At 60.3% G+C, this 17,989-nt stretch overlaps 2 protein-coding genes across 4 annotated transcripts; one reads left to right on the top strand and one right to left on the bottom strand.

The window, feature by feature from the left end:
• Window positions 1-641: 641 nt before the first annotated feature.
• Window positions 642-7,782, top strand: PEX10 (peroxisomal biogenesis factor 10). Of its 3 annotated transcripts, none has more exons than XM_073797323.1 (6): window positions 644-884; window positions 1,837-1,917; window positions 2,308-2,714; window positions 3,948-4,123; window positions 4,213-4,345; window positions 5,798-7,782. In XM_073797323.1, exons 1-6 carry the CDS (start codon window positions 773-775, stop codon window positions 5,906-5,908), a joined length of 1,020 nt encoding a protein of 339 aa, XP_073653424.1. In that variant the 5' UTR covers window positions 644-772; the 3' UTR covers window positions 5,909-7,782. The 3 variants fall into 3 exon arrangements, with proteins under 3 accessions (XP_073653429.1, XP_073653424.1, XP_033700748.1); XM_033844857.2 differs by having other exon boundaries at window positions 646-884; window positions 5,197-7,782; XM_073797328.1 differs by lacking the exon at window positions 3,948-4,123 and having other exon boundaries at window positions 642-884; window positions 5,197-7,782.
• RER1 (retention in endoplasmic reticulum sorting receptor 1) lies at window positions 7,703-17,972 on the bottom strand. Its single transcript, XM_019951370.3, has 7 exons — window positions 17,816-17,972; window positions 14,254-14,335; window positions 13,097-13,201; window positions 11,212-11,311; window positions 9,879-9,957; window positions 8,527-8,662; window positions 7,703-7,961 (listed from the first exon to the last, which is right to left on the bottom strand). Exons 2-7 carry the CDS (start codon window positions 14,332-14,334, stop codon window positions 7,872-7,874), a joined length of 591 nt encoding a protein of 196 aa, XP_019806929.1. The 5' UTR covers window position 14,335; window positions 17,816-17,972; the 3' UTR covers window positions 7,703-7,871.
• Window positions 17,973-17,989: the final 17 nt, after the last annotated feature.

Raw genomic sequence — 17,989 nt, forward strand, 5'->3', positions numbered from 1 at the left:
CTCTCTGAGAGCAGCTGGGAGGGGTCAGGGGTCTGCACTTGTGGGGCCTGGGCAGCCGCCAGTAGAAACACCGCGGTTCAAGAATCAGAGCTCCCTGCTCCGCCCCAGGCCGCAGAGCACCTTTCCTGGGCCCGCAGTGGGGGTCGCGGGGATGAGAACACACGAGGTGCCAGCGCCCCGCAGAGGGTACTGCAGGGAGGGAGACGAGCGCCCTCCTTACTTCCGGCCCCAGGGGACGGGCAAGTGCCTCCCCACCGGGCGTCGGCACGCCCCCTCTAGCTCTGATGCCTCTCGCAGTACCTGGGGGCTGTCGCCGAGGCCGCTCGCCACCCTGCGCCGCTCAACCCCCCACCCCGCGCACCCGCCCCCTCCCGCACTGCGCCCGCTCCTCATCCGGGCCGCGTTCGCCCCGTACGGACCGCGCACGGAACCCACGGCCCTACCACGCGCTGGCCCCCGCAGCAGGCCCCGCCCCGCAGCAGGCCCCGCCCCGCAGCAGGCCCCGCCCCGCAGCAGGCCCCGCCCCGCAGCAGGCCCCGCCCCGCAGCAGGCCCCGCCCCGCAGCAGGCCCCGCCCCGGAACGCGCGCGCGCCGTGACGCACAAGATCTGTGACGCACAAGGTCTGCGCCGCACGCCGAGCTAGCGCCATCAGGAGGCGCCGCCGCGTGGGCGTGGCTATCCGCTGTCCCGCAGCCGCAGGTCATCAAGATCTCCCCGGTCACCGCGATCTCCCCGGTTTCCACGGTCCCCGCGGTCCCGCAACCCTAGGCCATGGCCCCTGCGGCCGCCAGCCCCCCGGAGGTAGTCCGCGCGGCTCAGAAGGACGACTACTACCGCGGCGGGCTGCGGAGCGCGGCAGGCGGCACCCTGCACAGCCTCGCGGGTGAGCCCCCGCGGGGCCGCGGGGGCGCGAAGCGGGCCGACGAGCCTCAGGCCCTCCGGTCATCCCCCCGCAGGCTCGGCCAGGCCCTGCTCGCCCCCCCCAAGACCTGAGGCGAAGGAAGGAGCGAGCGCCCCGGGCTTTGCCCCCCTGCTGCCGGGGGCGGGGGTGGGGGCCGGGCACCGGGCGTGGAAGAGTCCACGGCTCTGGGGACACGGAGAGTCTCCCGTGGAGCAGCGGCGTCGGAGCCCAGTGGAGGGGCAAGAGCGTGGGGTGGATTCCAGACGACAGCGGGCTCCTCTTCGGAGTAGCCGAAGCGAGGCTGGGCCGTAGACTCGGGCGGGTAGCCATGGGCAGGTTTTGAGCAGGAGAGGGACACGACACGATCAAAACAAATGGCCCGTGTATTCGTTTTGCTAACACATTCACTTACTCTGTGCCAGACACTGTTCTTCGTGCTTCAGAACGTTAACTCATTTTATTCTCGACACATCCCTGTGAGTGGGACCTGTTGCTAGTCCCCTCCTTAGAGACAGGGAAGCGGGGATTCCAGAAAGATCTTGTAACTTCCTGAGGTCACAACCAGCAGTGTGGGGAGCTGGGATTTGATGCTGGATGGGTGGTCTCGGCTTGAGCTCCTGGTCACTGTACTACACTGTCCTTGTGGCCCTTCTGGGCTCTAGAGCAGTTGCCCAGGCGGGTCCTGGACGGGGAGGTGGCTACAGGTTGGTAAGTTCTCAGGATACTCAGTGGCCCAGGCGAGGCAGATACAGATGGAGCAGAGTGGACAGCACAGGAGGCCAGGGAGAGAACAGAGTGTGGTTTAGGACAGTATCAGCCGCGTGGAAGGGTGACGGGGCTGGGCCTTGGCAGCAGGAAGGAGGCTTGTTCCTAATCCTTACGCTGCACCACCCTCGCCCCAACCCCTCAGAAATGACGTGGTTCCTCCTCTCAGGTGCGAAGAAGTGGCTGGAGTGGAGGAGAGAGATTGAGCTGGTGTCGGATGTCGCCTACTTTGGCCTCACTACACTGGCAGGTAGCAGCCCCTGGCAGGATCTCAAGGCCCACAACACACGCCGAGCCCAGAGGACAGGAGAGGGGCTGTCAGCAGAGTGAGAAGCTTCTGGAGGTGCTTCTCAGGGCCCCCGGAGCTGGGCCGCATGCAGCCTCAGGGAGGGAGGGAACCCCGAACCCTTTCCCTAGGTGGGAGGCCAGGCCCTGAGCCCAGGCTGGGGCCTCTGGAAGCTTTGCCGTACCCCTGTCACATCTGTCTGGGACCATTTCTCCATGGCTGAACCCGTGGCCCTAGAGGGGTCCCAGCGCTGAGCCCTGTCACGGGGCCTGGGCTATGAGGATTGTAGGGACCCAGTACGGAAGTCGCTGGCAGGTCCCTGCCTGTCTCTCTCACCGGTCCCTCTCCCCACAGGCTACCAGACCCTCGGGGAGGAGTACGTCAGCATCCTGCAGGTGGACCCGACCCAGGGCCGAGTGCCCTCGAGGTTGCGCCGCGGGATACTGGTGGCGCTGCACACCGTCCTGCCCTACCTGCTGGACAAGGCCCTGCTCCACCTGGAGCACGAGCTGCAGGCCGATGGTGACGGCACCTGGCCCTCACGGGGCAGCCTGGCCCCCGGTGCCCGTGGCCAGTCAGGGACAAGACGCTGGATGCGCCGGTGCACGGCCGCCCTGACGGAGCAGCAGCAGGGGACGCTCCTGCGGGCTGTGTTGGTGTTCAGGCAGGGCCTCGGGTGCCTCCAGCGTCTCCACGTCGCCTGGTTCTACATCCATGGCGCCTTCTACCACCTGGCCAAGAGGTTCACAGGCATCACCTACGTAAGTCACAGGTGCCGCCTGGGCCCGCTCTTCTGCAGGGGACCTCCGTCCCCGAGCACAGTCACAGGGCCAGAGCTGAAATCCTTCACTGGAAACGTGGGTCTTGTCAGGTCCCGTTTTGCTGAAAGACCTGCGCAAGTCTGGTTTCCGTAAACCCTGAGGGTAGGGCGAGTCTGTCTTCCTGCCGCCAGCACGTGTGGCCGCCCCGCTCTGTACCCTGAGCGCAGGCCTGGGGCCCTGGCTCCTGGGCCCCGTGCCCACCCTTCCAGGCCGCCCTGACAGAGGGTCAGGTGTAGGGACACCCTGATGGTGACCCTACAGCGACCCTGTTGCCGCCAGCATCCCCGCTAGCCTCCCCTGGGCTCCGCCCGCCGCAGGAGTCTCAGCTGATGCCCTTGCTCCCAGGTTCACCCGGAGGGCCTTCCCTCGGGCCCCCTGCCTCCCCGGAGGTCTCCAGGCTCCCTTGGCAGTGCTGTCCCGGCACGTGCACCCCCTCTCCTCAGCCCAGCCCCAGTCCTCACCGCGTTTGCTCTACCTGTTAGGTAGGGTGTTTGCTAAGTTGCTGCCACAGAGGGGCCTAGAAACACGGGCTCAACCCAGTCAGGGCGTTGGGGGCTGCCACGGGCTCTTCCTACACAGGCAACCAGGGCCCTGCCCCTCGGGCTCCAGGCTCTGGCCAGTCTGGCTGACCTGACTGTCCCCATTCCCTGGGGGGAAGGAGACAGAAGCGGGGGGCAAGCAGCTTTCCCTTGGGGGACGTGGCCGGGAGTCCCAGCTGCGGAACATCACCCGGGTAGTCTGGTGCCTTGCTAGAAGCGGGAGCTTCTGTTCGTCCCACGGGGCTGAGTAGCGGGTCTGCCACGCTTGGCGCCCCTCCCATCTCACTGGGCGCCGCTGCTCAGGCTTCCCAGTTCTTTTTCTATGAGGCTTGGGGGCCTCGTCGTCCCCCCTCTCCCCGCAACACCTTGCCTGCAGCCTAGTGACTGCAGGCTTCGAGGTTCGTGGCCGTCCTCGCTCAATGCTGGGCTCCCGCTGGGGGTGAGGCCCTGAGCTGTCCAGCTGCGCCCCCCCAGCTGCCACCCAGCGCAGAGCCTGCCAGGCGCTGCTGCCCCATCCCGCAGCCAGAGGGCAGGCCTTGGCTTTGTGCCACAGGGGAGGCCTGGCCCCTGGGCCACTCAGTGCCTCACGCCAACGGATCATGTGACTGTGCCCCCCTCCCCGGGTCCCTGACAGCTCCGTGTCCGCCATCCGCTCGCAGAGGACCCTCGGGCCCGTGCCAGCTACAGGCTGCTGGGGCTCGTGTCCCTGCTGCACCTGGCACTGGCCGCGGGCCTGCAGCTCTACGGCTTCCGGCAGAGGCAGCGCGCCCAGAGGGAGTGGAGGCCGCAGCGTGGCCTGTCCCACCGCAGGTGCGCAGGGCTGTGCCGGGGCGGGGGCTACCCAGCGCCACACGGAACTCAGGCTCAGTTCTGTCCCATCGTCCCCCCTCTCCTGCCAGGAGCTACGCAGAGAGAGCAGTTTCCAGAACCTCGCTGTGCACCCTGTGCCTGGAGGAGCGCAGGTACTCGACGGCCACGCCCTGCGGTCACCTGTTTTGCTGGGGCTGCATCACCCACTGGGCCGACACCAAGGTGAGCGTCCTGAGCGTAGGCCCCCGGGCCACCCCCGCTGCACTGGGCCTGCTGCCTGCCTCCACAGCCACGCTTGTTCAGTGGTGGTGGTGGGGGGGCTATTTTTAAAAGCCCCCAGCTGGGATGGAGGCAGGGAGCTGCGGTGGCCGGAAGCCTGCTGTGACAGCTCTGCTCCCAAAAGGAAGGCCCCAGCCACCCACCTGGGAACCCTCGGAGCGAGAGCCGCCTGCTAGGCCTTGAGATCTCAGGGTGTGGGGTCCAGGGGGCCAGAGCAGAGAGCTCTGCCACCTTACTCCTGCGCTGGCTTCAGGGAGGGGCCGGTCCCGGGCCCCCGTGTACCCCCGCCCCGTCTCTCCTTGGGGCCTGAGGTCAAGCCCGCCTCATTACTGGGATGTCCTGTCCACACGCTGCCCAAGGAGCCTTCCTCAGGGCCTGCAGGGCGCGGCGGCTGCAGCCTCCTCCGTGGGGTCCAGGCCGCTCTGCGAGGCCCCGGGGCACACGCGTGCCTGGCAGGCAAGGGGCTGACCTTCCCGGGCCACGAGGGACCCGGCCCTGAGGGTGGGGACAGGGGACCCGTGAGCTCACACCCAGAAACTCCAAGAGGTTCAGGGCAGCCACAGTCGTTCCGCGGCCAAGCGCCCTCCCTTCTCCCAAGTCACCCATGGCCTGGCCATCTCCTCGCTGGTCACCGTCCCTGCTCTGCTCCCCAACTGCCTGCATCATCTCAAAAAAATGTTTTTCTGTCTTAATGGAGACATGTGTACATCCGTGTTTTACTGGAGATGCCAGTGGGGGAGGGACCCCCGGGGTTGTAGGGGTCACAACCCGTGACCTTCCTCCTCCCCCCACAGATGGAGTGTCCCCTCTGCAGGGAGAAGTTCCTCCCCCAGAAGCTGGTCTACCTGCGGCACTACCGCTGACCCGACGGAGGGAGGAACCCAGGAGTCTTTCCTGATGTCAGGAGGAAGTTTATTCTCAAGGTTGACAAGTTGACTGTACTTGCACAGAAATCATGAAATTCTCAAGTCTTTTATTCTTTGTCACAGTAGATACTGTGCCAGCCGCCGGGGAGGACAGGCGCTAGACCTGGACCTGGCCGTGAAATGGCTTCAGGGCAGGTTGGGCAGGGCCTGCAGGGCTGCCAGCCAGACAGCTCAGCACTTAAACAGAACTTCCCTCCCTTCCCCAAACCGGTCATTTATATCCAATACCAGGCACACAGTGAGGGCAGGGCCAGACGGGCCAGGACTGAACAAGGGCCGGAAACCAGCAGCCTGCCTTCCCAGCGTGGTCAGTCTTCCAGCCCAAACGACCCACAAACCTTAACCCTCGTCACTGGAGCTGGCTTTTGGGGCGAGAGGGCACAGCCCTTCCCGGAAAGTAGCCGTGATTGCCCCCTAACACGTTGGGCAGGTGCCTTCTAATAAATGTCAAGTTTGTTTCCCGTTTTAGAAAATGGAGGGCTTCCCTGGTGGCGCAGTGATTAAGAATCCGCCTGCCAATGCAGGGCACAGGGGTTCAAGCCCTGGTCCGGGAAGATCCCACATGCCGCGAAGCAACTAAGCCTGTGCGCCCCAGCTACTGAGCCTGCGCTCTAGAGCCTGCGAGCCACAACTACTGAGCCTGCGCGCCTAGAGCCCGTGCTCCACAACAAGAGAAGCCACTGCAATGAGAAGCCCGCGCACTGCACCGAAGAGTAGTCCCTGCTCCCCGCAGCTAGAGAAAGGCCACACTCAGCAACAAAGACCCAACCCAATGCAGCCAAAAATAATAAAATAAATTTTAAAAATAAAATGGAAGTGTGTGTCCTGGCCTCTGAACACGAGCCGTCTCCTCCTGCTTGGAGCGCCTGGCGGGCTCCAGCCAGCCTGACCCACTGAGGCCACCCGTCTCCAAAGCTGGTGGTGGGCCAGCTCGCCTACACACCGGCTCACTGCTGTGTCCAACACACTTCCTGCCACCTTTTTTGTTATTTTCAGGTTTTTACATCTACCTAAGCTGTGCAGAGACAGGACTTTGCCGTAGGCATCCTTACAACAGCAAGTCCACAGAAGTGCTGGTGTGTTAGCGCCGTGAGGTGAACGGAAGCCCGTGTGGAAGGGGCCCTCCCAGGGCCCCTACAGGCTGCTTCTCCCTCCACGTGACTCTGTGGGAGCGGTGATGCAGGAACAGAGACTCCTCGGTGAGCAGAGGTCAGCCCCAGAGGCAGGCCGTGACCGTGGGCCCTGCTCCAGACAGCCAGGAGCCCCAGGGGAGGCTCCACGGTTCCCAAAACCCCTTACTTACACTCACCAAGTGCCTGCAATTTCCCGTATTTCAGGCCTGTGCATTTACCAGGGAAACAGTATGAAAAACAAAACAAAAAATAGTCTAGAGTTTGAACACCTCAGGTGCCACAATGTGGTAATAAAAGTACCGATTTGGACATCATTTACACATGAAGTTAGAATTCAGGATCAGGTACACAAATGGTCTTCATACGGCCTCTTAAAAGCAAGAGGAGCTCAATTTCAGCTATGCAAAACCTGGCAAAAGAAAAGCCAGGCGGTAAACACTCGATGTCTGAAACCCGCAGACAGATGGAAACGGCGCTTGCAGCAGGGAGTGGGAACAGACCACCGGTGTCTGGGCCGCGGCCTCAGCAGCACGGCCCGCCCTCCAGGGAGGCCGCACTCCCCCGCCAGGCCCTCACAGTGCCGGAGGCGTAGCGGGTTAGATGAAGACTACAGGAGAGCAGGGACGTTGTCTTTAATGAAGTTGGAATTAAAAAGTCACTCGGTAAAATGTTTACGAGTATTGGTTTTTATCACATCAAAAAAGTTGACATGCAGGTCAGAGCTGTTTCCCTGTAGAAAGTGGGAAGCCATGTGTTAAAAGCCACAGAACTGGCTGCTCCTGCCAGGTGTATCTGAAAAGGGGCTGCTGCATGAGAACACGTTTAAGTTAAAACAACCCTTCACGTATCAAAGAAATGTGTCAAAATAATCTCAAACAATTAAAATATATATATATTTATAATTCCAGGCCCTCAGAAGCAATCATGGTAGTTAAGAACGAAGTTTTGAGTCATCATGATAGAGGCCAACTCAACACATCTCTAGCGAGATGAAATTCGGAAACCGGCATTAGAGCCCAGAGTTGCTGCAGAATCTCCTTCCTCCACGCGCCGGACGGACAGGCGAGCGTCCTCCGGGGCCACGGTGAGCGTCCTGGGAGGCAGCAGCTGGCGTCCTGGCTCCTTCCGCGGGCCCGGCCCCCCGCCCCCGCCCCCCAGCCCACACGGCTGTCCACCCGGCCTGCCCTCTGCAAGGCCAGCGTCTGGACGCCTGACCGGCACTGGAAAATAAATCAACGCGATTCGGTTTAAATGCCAGTTTCTTCAAGAACCTGATATTTCAGTTACAAATAATTGAAGCTCCTTTTTAAAAAGAAAATAACTCCCTTGTAATCAACTACTTTATGTGAGGAAAGAAGACGGCGTCACAGCAACTTGCGGCCGTCCAGGGCCCGCGGAGGGCGGCCGCGTCTAGCTGGCGAACGTCTTGCCCACGTCCTCCTTCCCCTTGTACGTCCTCTTGCCGTGCGTGAACGGGATGTACCGGTACTTGATCATGTGCTGGGGACAGGCAGACGCGTCTCAGCACGGCTTCCCCGTGACCCACCTTCCCTCCAACTCTGAGCCCCACCTTCTCCACATACCGGGCGTGGAGCCAGAGCTCCGGCAGACGCCCCCGTCCCCCCACTGCCCAGCGGAGCCAGCCGAGCTGCTGGAAACCCTGAGGGTGTGGGATGGGCTTCGTGACGCCCTGTGTGCCAGACGGGCTAGCGCTACTGAGCTGGGGACGTGGGATGGGTGGCACCCGGGCCCAGGTGGTTGGGCGGGTGGGGAGGCCAGGATGAAGCCGCACCACCCTGTCTGGCCAGGCCCGTTCTAGGGTGATGCTGGCAGGACACACCGTCCAGGAGGTCCTGGGCCCAGACTGTCCCGCAGTATGATGTGCCAGACCGGAGGGTGTTAACCGGCTGTGCTGTGCTGGTGGGGAGCGAGCACCACACCCATCGACCTGCAGGGAGAGCAGGGGCCACACGGCCCTCCCGTGTCTCGGGCCCGAGCCGGCTCTCCCAAAGCTACCAGTACTGGGTGGCACTGTCTCACGGTGCAGAATCATCTGGGTTTTTACCTTTATTTGCCTCTTCATCGTGATACAGAAAAGCATGATGAAGTACATGACCAGGATGGGCCAGAACACCGGGACGTTGAATGCCTCAAAGAAGGTGCAGACCATCGCCACCAGGATGCCCTTGGTCGCTGCGTGCCTACCGGAAGGAGAGAAGGTCAGAGCCGGACGGCGGCCCCGAGGAGGGTGTGGGTCTCCACTTGCGGAGCGGGGTGGGCGCTGCGTGTGGCGTGTCTGACGTACTACGTGTGACCACGGACACAGCGTTCTTAGTCCCTTGGACACTCGAAGTTTTCTGAAATTACAGAAGTGTAAAACAGCAGTGGGGGCCCCGGCACTGCGCAGGCCAGCAGCTGGGGGATGCAGATGCCCCCCATGTGCTGCTGGGGCCCACGTCTAGAAATCCAGTCCCGAGCCTCAAGGCCTGAGTCCCACACGCCCAGCAGGCCATCCCCCAGTGGCCGAGCAGTGTCCCCAGGAGAAGCAGGTGGAGTCAGGCCTCAGGGCCACCCTCCCTCCGGCTTAGGGCCCAACCCATCAGGGTCACAGCCCTCCTTAGAATCCCCCTTGGTCTCCCTTTCCTAGAGAACAAAGGCCACCTCAGAGGGCGGGCAGGACCCGGCCTTGCCCACTGCCCACCCTCCCCCGGCAGCCCTGGGCCCAGCGTTTCACACTCATCCCACAGGGACTCACCGAGCGCCTGCACGGCCACCCCTGCACCAGGAGGACAGGCTGAAGGGCGGCAGCTCTTTGCCTTCACTTTTGTGACAACACAGGACAGACACGTTCACAGACCAGCCCCCCCCCGCAACACACACACACACACACACACACACACACACACACACACACACACACACACACACACACACTAGGGGGTCACCTCCATCCTCCTGTCACATTCGTACTTGTCACAGCGTCACACACACGTGACCGCCTCCAGGAGGCCTGAGAACGCCCAGGCCACCCCGAGGACCGACTGGGGAGAGAGCGGGTCCCCCTTCGGGCCACCGGGGGGGCGCCGTGCACAAAGCAGCGCCCCCCCGAGGCCAAGTGTGCCACATACCCGGGACCCGCCTCCCCAGAAGCAGCTTCTTTTCTGCGGCATCGAGGTGCAGCAGTGTTACCTTGGGAGGGGGGTGGGCACTACAAGGCCCCGTGACCCCCCTCCACGCCCAGCAGGCACGCTTCACGTTCTGGGTGAGTCAACGTTGAGAACGAGGAAACACAACAGAACTGGCGTTTCTCCAAGGAGCCTAAGCTGCTGGCTCGCTGGGACCGAAGCGCCCGCCCCCGTCTCACGGCCGTGCGTGGGCACGGGCGTCTTTCGCAACCACCGTTAGGAAGTGACTCACCAAAACTTAAACTCTGGGAGCCTTCGAATGAAGGGCCGGAACTCCTCATTCTGTTTGGTTGGTAACGAGGGGCCATCATCTGAAAGGCAGAATGTCACCCGGAGGTGAGGCACACAGTGCACCTTGTCGTTTCCACCGCTGCCCTTTTAAGGTTCCCTAGAGCTTGTGAACCAGCAGGCCTGATACGTGACATACAGATTGACATCCTTTAACCGGACATAAAATGGGGACCTTCAGTTGATTTAGAAACCGATTCACTGCTTTAGAAAATCTGTATTAGAATTTTTTTTAAGACCAGTTTAAGCGATCACGTAAAAATTCAACCACACGCCGATTTTCAGGAACGTGTCAACTGTACAACACGAGGTACAGGGAGGATGAAAGTCCACAGCCCACGAGAGCACACAGGCGGGAGCTGTGCATCCACTCTCAGGGGCACTGGGCTCAGGACGGCCACCCTCTGCAATGAGCCGCGAGCCGGGCCTCGGGCTGAGGCCCCCAAGCCGCCTCCCTCCCCAGTTAACAGATGGAGAAACTGAGGCCCACTGAAAGGGCCTCTTGTTTCCTAACCCCCCAATGCAGCACCAAACGAAAGGGCTGTTTCCTTTGCTATTTTCATCAAATACTCCACAGAAAAAAATACACAGGCTCCCATCGTGATGTGAACAGGCTGCATAAAGCGTGCCCCTGCCGTTAACAACTGGGCCTCTGACTCCATGGGCTCCACAGGAGCTGCGGTGGGTTTTCCCAACAGTGGCTGCGACGCGCCGGAATGGAGGCCTCAGCATCCGGTCGTGAGCCATCCCCACCCCCAGCTGGCCCAGCAGGTGTGTGCCAAGGCCCCCACCTGGCCCAGGTATGCCAGGAGCAGCCAGAGCCACGAACCTTTCAACCCATCGTCCTCAGGGGACACTGGGGGGCCAGTGGCCTCAGTCAGCCATGTGGAGCCGCCGTGGAAGCTTGCTTTTGTGAGAAAGGGACCTAACAGGCAAGCGTGGAGGGGACATGGACGGGCCAGCTACCCAGGAAGCAGGCCCTGGCTCCCCCCGCCCCTGCGGGACCTCAGCAGGTTCCACAGCCTGACGGCTCACTTTCCCCTCTGCCACACGGGGATGACAGGAGCGCCTGCCTCCTGTGACTGTCACAAGGGCTTAGCAAGTCGTTCCACAAACTTGCCAGGATCACTGAAGTTGCAGGTACATTTTAAGCACCCAGAGAACAGTCCCCAAAATTTAGATTTCAAATGTTTCCAGAGAAAATGGAGCAATCCTGGGAAGTATAGAAAACCCACAACTCTCCCCAAACAGAGCAAAGTGGACAGTCTCTACTCTACCTGAATCTTCCATTAAGGAAGGATCCACTTTTGGAGAAAGGAAAGCTATGAAGAGATTTAGATGGTAGATTCCCAAGGCGTAGGTCACGATGTACCAACCCTGGAAGAGAAGGAGAAACGGTCAGTGAGGCCACCCTGAACCCATTCCCTGTCTGGACTGAACCAGGACATGGAGTCGTAACAAGTGACGGAAGTGCAGTGGGCATCCGTGCTGACAGTTTCTCTTAAACTGCACCATGGGTCTGGAGAGTGGATAAGCCAAGGTCCACACGGCAAACGTCTTCAAGGGTCCAGTTAGGTGCACCCAGAACGTAAAGCCACCAGCCCCCCGGAAGGCAGCAGAAACGGGGGTGCTTCACAAAGCCTCACACCCGACCTGCACACCCGGGTCAGAAGCCCTGCTCTCGGCCAGGGGTGCCTGACCCAGACGCAGGCTCCAGACCAGCCTGAGACACTGGGGCTCAAGCTCCTTCCGGCGGGCGGTTCACACCACCGCACACTGTGTCAGGAATGTTCATAACGTTTGCCCAGAAGAAAACCAGAGCCGGAAAATCAGTAAACCAAGTCCAAGTCAGCAAAGTGTTGTGGACCCAAACCCCCCTCAGGCGACACAGAGAAAGGGGCACACGTGCCACATGACTCGCTCTTAGAGGACAGACTTCATCCGATCAGAACCACAGCTGCACTGCAGGACCAACTGTAAAAGCCTAAACATTTTCACACAAACAAGATGAGCCCTTTCTACCTTAAAACGTTTTCAAGTCAAACAACAAAGACCTACATGTGCAGAGTTAACAGCTGAGTTAACTCTGCACAAGGAGGAGTTAACACACAGCTCCTCGTGGCGGGCTGAGTCTGAAGGGACGCCAAGTCGGGTAGAGACTCAGCTCAGAGCACAGGAGAACCAACCCGTACGAGATGCACCCGCCCCCGCCCAAATCCCCCAAGTCAAGGTTTCTAGGTCATTCATTCCACTGAGAATGGACCAAGGTCCAGTTTCTTAAAAAAATCTAGACCCGATCACAGCAAACTGAACATCAGTTATGGACACCCAATACAGACCGCACCCTGCTGCAGAGCTGGACCGGGGCCCCACCGCCTTTGCGCCGAGCCAGGGCTAGGCTTCCTTGTAGGAACACAGACACAATACCATCCAAGGACAGGTCTCTATGCTTAGCTCAGGTGAGAATTCCCCAGAGCGCTGGACGCAGCATAGCATCCAGCAGGTGAAGTACCCAGCCACGCACACACGTACTCCTAAACCTTGGGAAATACCTGGAAGGAGGGTGTTTGCTTTCAAGGAGGGGGAGAAAAAGCCTCAGCCTCCTTCCTCTGGACAGAAGGGAGCATGAGCTGCCCTCCTCTCAGGGTCTACAGAGCACTCCCGTCCAGGAGCCCAGCACTCACCAAAGGTGCGGAGTGGGCGTCCGTCCCCTGGAGGAGCCGTGCCGCCCTCGGTCACCCCACCTGGCCCTCCTCGGACACCAGCACGGCTCACGGCACCCAGGGAATGGGGTGGCCAGTCCGGGTGATTCTGTCCCTAGAGTCCCCAGCCCCCGTAAGTCCCGCCCGAGGCAGGGTCAAGGAGCGCCAGAGGGTCCCCTGTGCAGACGAGGACACTGGAGAGTGCTGTCACCTCACCAGGCTCGGCTGACACCAAGACTGTCCTGGGAAGTCCAGCAACAGAATACAAGGAACTTAGAACGGGATGTAAACATTTAAAGACAGTCACCGAAGTCTTTCTTATACTTGGTGCTTAGCTGTAAAATTATCTTCAGAGACCCTTTCCTTCACCATAAACCCACCTAATCCAGAGACAGAAGGAAAAACAACACCCCAGCCAACACCACAGTGCAGTGACTCGTCACTGCCACCCCCCACCGACCTGCAGCAGGTAAACTCGGATCATGTAGACGAAGCTCAGGCCCAGCGTCACCACCCATCGCACAGCCGTGTACGGCGTAGACTTGTCGAGCCAGGACTGATAGATCTGGAAGGAGAGTGCCCAAGTTACAGAGACCCTGCGATTCCTTCCGCAGAGCACACTTCTTGCCAGCATTTGCTTCAGATTTTAAGTCAATGGCACTAAGCGGTGACTACAGTTAATCGAACATTTGCAGTGTTTCCTGAGGCAAGTCCACCCCTTAAGCAAAAATACTACAGAACCATCTCTTGCAGCACGTAGTCCTACAGCATCGGCCCAAGGGGCCATCGTGGGGAGACTGAACTTAAACCCCAGAGAGGATGGGACAGAGAAAGGAGAATGTCACCACCCTGCATGTGGGACTCCACCCGAGGTCCCGTCCCGCCTCCCCCGGAGCCGGTCCCAGCCCGCCCAGGAGCCGCAGAGCTGACTGCCTTAATCCTTAGATTCACATATGTGCACACGTGTGCCTACATGCACGTGTACATGTGTGTGTAATTAATATACACGTGTGTAGTCTAAATTTAATTTTGAGTTTTTAATTATGAAAAATTTCAACCATTCGTGAGAACGAGCCTCCACGTGCCCGTCACCTGCTTCAATAATTAGGAACTTCTCCAGATGCTAGTTTTTAATTTAAAAAATCAATACAGTTTTAGTTTTGAACCAAACTGTGCGATTCTTCGCTGAGTTAGACTCCTTCCTCCGGAACTCACAGGCCTCGCTGCAGCCCCAAGGGGTATTCCCGCCACGGAGCGCAAGCCTGGGCCAGGGACAGAGGGGCCGAGGGGACGCAGACATGGGTGTCTGGACGAGGGGACAGCAAGGGCAGAGCAGGGGCCGCCAGGTCCATCCCGCCCAGGAGCTAAGAATGGTTTTCACATTTTAAAAGTTGTTGGAAAAAAACACAGAAGACAAGTACATGGCCTGAAACTCAGCAGACCCAGCACCCTCACGGCAACGGGAAAAGCTTCTGAGAGGGTGAAGAGGGTGAACGAGAGACCCAGGGAGGGGCCGCCCACCCTGCGGGGTCTGCCAGCACACTTATGCCCCAGGGAAACGTCCCAGGGTCAAGTCTCATTTAAATGTTTCCGCAACTCAGTGACCCGAAAACCAACCTGTCCAAGTCTTGTGAAGAATCTGTACACCACAGAAGGTTTCCCGTGGACGGAATCTCCCACACTGTCACCTTCTGACATGCTGTATACAAGAAAAATACAACATACTTTTAAATTAAATAAAAAGTACTCAAGGACTGGATCATTTTGCCCTATTTTCATCCACACCACCAAGCAGGTTTCCTCAGCATTCACTGTTTCATCCACGCCGTGGCTTCCTTCTGTGTGTCTTTACTACCAGTCACCCAGAAAAAAGAAACCAGCCAGCGACACGCTTTGGTGGAGAGCCAGGAAGGCATGTGACATGCAAAGCAGCAGCACCGGGTGGACTTTCGTTCCTGCTAATGTCACCTGGCTCACACTCCTCCGGCAGGTCCCCAGGAGCCGCCCTCGCTGACGGCCAAGTCCTCTGGCCCCATTTCTGTGTCCACCTCCCGGGGCCGGTCCACAGCACGGGCCACCGCGCCCAAGCCTCCCCGGGGCTCGCCAGCCTCCAGCACCTCCTCCTGCCACTCCTCGGGCTCCCCTCAGTGCCCCCACTTCTCTAGGCCCCGCCCTGGCCTCTGTCCAGGCCACTGCCCACGGTGCCAGCTGTGCACCTCCAGGTCCTCCCAGACCCGATCCCCACTCCATGACCAGGATCCTCAGGTGATCATCCGTCTGCGTCCCAGTTCCTTATCTGTGCGTGGAGGTAATCCAATCTGCTCCTGACCATTTCAACATGCCCTGCGATTCCATGCGCATCTAGCCTGTGAGAACCCAGGTCACTAAGGGAAGCCAAGGGCATCGTCACCCCTGTTCCACAACAGAGGATCAAGCCCCAGATAGCTTAAGCCACTTCTCAAAGTTAAGAGTAGCTCTGACCTCAGCTCCTGCAGCCCAACACACCCCTGCCTGAACCTCGGGACCAGAGGATGCAGAGGATGGAGGGCCCTGCCAGCCTGAAGCTGGTGAAGACGCCGGGGCAAAGCTCTCCCTGCCCGCAAACTTGCGGGCAGCTCCCTCCCGATCTGGCACCACGGCAGGGCTGGGGACCAGAAGTGGACTCCAGCTCGGAGTCTGTTTCCAGGGCCCCTGAGTGGCATGGCTGTGCGGGCTCAGTTTCCTCATTGGGGAGATGGTACCCGCTGGCACAGCGGCCCTTCCCATTCAGACAGAAAACCACGGCTCCCGACGGCCCGAGCTGCCCCAACACCCGGCCTGCGCACAGCGGGGCTGGGGCCTGAACCCACGCCCGCTGACACGTCCTCGCCACGTGCACTGAGCAAGTCCGCAGGCTCACGACGCGATCCCGGGTCCCAAGTGGAACAACATGCCCGTTACAGCTGACCCTCGAAGAATGCAGAGTTAGGGGCGCCGGCCCCCAGCAGTCGACAAGCCGAGTATACCTTACAGTCGGCCTCCGGATCCGCAGTTCAGCCAACCACGGACTGTGCGGTACCGCAGTACTTTTCTCGTGAAAACAATCCACACGTGAGTGGACCCATGCAGTCCAAACCTGTGTTATTCAAGGGTCAACTGTACAACTCAGGTATTACAATAACCTGAGCAGTCCCACCACACACGTCATCACATCTGTGCTGAAAAGTCTGTCATTCAGTGACGCCATTTCCTGGAGGCACCGTGTGGAGGAGGCCAGCTAGGCCAGCGGGTGCAGGAGTGCCAGGAGTACCGCGGAGGAGACTGAGAAATGCCCTTTGCTCTCAGGGGAGCCGAGGCTGAACTGAACAGGCGAACTCCTAGTCCTGTCTTTTGAGAAGGTGGGAAAAATTACATTTTTTAAAAGTGGCTACGTTAGAACTTGTTACCTAGGACAGCCAGCCACCCTCTTTAGGCCAGAGCCAGGCCAGCAGAGAGCTACATCAGTAACATCATTTATCCTTTGGCTCCATACAAACTACCCCTTATTTTACTTTTTTATGACCAAAGCGTTTACCTTTAAAACGCTTCTACTTGAGCTGAGGCATGAAGATGACCATTAGAAAAACCTGGGTATTCCTTTGAAGTACGCGCCCTAAGTAGAAATGACTGCTTCTAAGTCTCATTCTTTCAACTGAACGTGTGGAAAATCTTCCCAAAACAAAACAGCGAACTTCAGATCACCTGGCAAACGACATACGTGGTGACACACGGCTCCACACCATGGCTGAGCTCGCGTACAGCGACGTTTAGAACGTGGACTTTGGAGTCAAACGGCCTGTCTATGGCGTGACCCGCAGGCCACCTCGGCCGGCCCCACTCCGATTTGTAAAGCACCGTAGGCCCCTCCCGGGCCTCTGTGGGAGTGAGCGGCCAGCCGTGTTAGCATCAGCAGCAGGGCTGGCCCGTAGGGCGACCGACGGAGGGAGGGAGCGAGTGGGTCCCCCTCAGACACGAGTCAGACCTGTTCCCAAACGGGGCAACCCTCACACGGCTGGGTGCCTGCGGTCCTCTTCCCTCTGCTGTTCCAAGGCCGCCGCCTCGGGAGAGGCCCCCTGTGACTGTCCAACAGGTGCCGGTCCCTCACATCATGTCACCCTGTTTTATTCTGTGTGACGATCGTTTCTGATTGCTTTCCGCTTTCTCTCTCTATTGCCTCCTACTACAACGCAAACTTCTTGAGGGGGAGCCTTGTCTGTCCACTGCCAGTCCCACGGCCCACAGGGCCCGGCACAGAGCTCGCAGTGGGTAAGTTCTCTGTTGGATGTCACTGTTTCAGGCTCAGCCTCAAGAAAACAAAGGCAAAAATAAGACAAAACCATTCCAAGCAGAGACCAGAAGTATCACGTCTGGAGATTTGCGTACAGAGTTCCAGAGTCATCACTGCACCTGTCTGTGGAGTGGACCTCCCTCCTCAGATGGCCCCCGTTACACAGAGGACAGTCCCGCCCGGTGCACGGGTCACCCACAATTTGGTTCCCACTGCCTCTCCGTTCATCCCCCTCCCCATTCCTCCTGGGTCCCCAGCGTGGTAATTTTCCACACTTTCGCCCTCTGATGCTGTTCCCTCCGCTGAAATGCCCTTCCAGACCCCATCCACTCGAGCGCTCGGCCAAGCCCCGCCGCCGGCTGCTCCCTCCCCTGGGCGTGACCACCTTCCCGTCTCCACCGGGCCCTGACCACACCGTACCTGCACCACCACAACCGGGGGCCCCGGGGGGTCCGCCTTACACATCCCCTAAAGTGAGACCCACCCGACCGAGCAGCAGGCGCCCCGGGACGCTCCCAAGCCCAGGTGCCCAGGGCAAGTTTCCGGAGGAAGCCCTGGGCCCAGCACGCGGGGCGCCGTCGGGCGGCTCGGCCCGAGCGCTCGGAACCTTCGGTTCGCAAAATGGCCAGGACTCGACCTCAAGACACCCAAGTCCACCGCGACGCTTCCTACCCAAATCCCGCAGGCCGCCCTGGGTCGGCGAGGACACCGAGGCCCCACGGCCCGGGCCGGGCGGCCGACCCCTTCCAGGACGCGCCAGCGGGGGGCGGGAGCCGGTCAACGCGGCGACCCCAGGGGCCCCGTTCGGCCCCGGCCCCGCGCGCGGCCCCCAACACCCCGGCCCCCGCCCCGCCCCACCCCACCCGCCGGCACCTCGCGGTCCACTGCGGCCGAGCGCGGTCTCCCGAGGGCCGCGGGAAGGAGGACGCGAGTGGCTGCCGCGCCGGCGCTTCGCTCGGTCCGGGAAGACGCAGCCGAGCACTTCCGCTCCGTCCTGAGCGGCACCGCCTCCCGGGCCTTCAAGATGGCCTCCGGGGCGGGGCCGAG

Source organism: Tursiops truncatus, chromosome 1 (genome assembly GCF_011762595.2).
Source record: "Tursiops truncatus isolate mTurTru1 chromosome 1, mTurTru1.mat.Y, whole genome shotgun sequence".
Lineage (NCBI taxonomy): Eukaryota > Metazoa > Chordata > Mammalia > Artiodactyla > Delphinidae > Tursiops > Tursiops truncatus.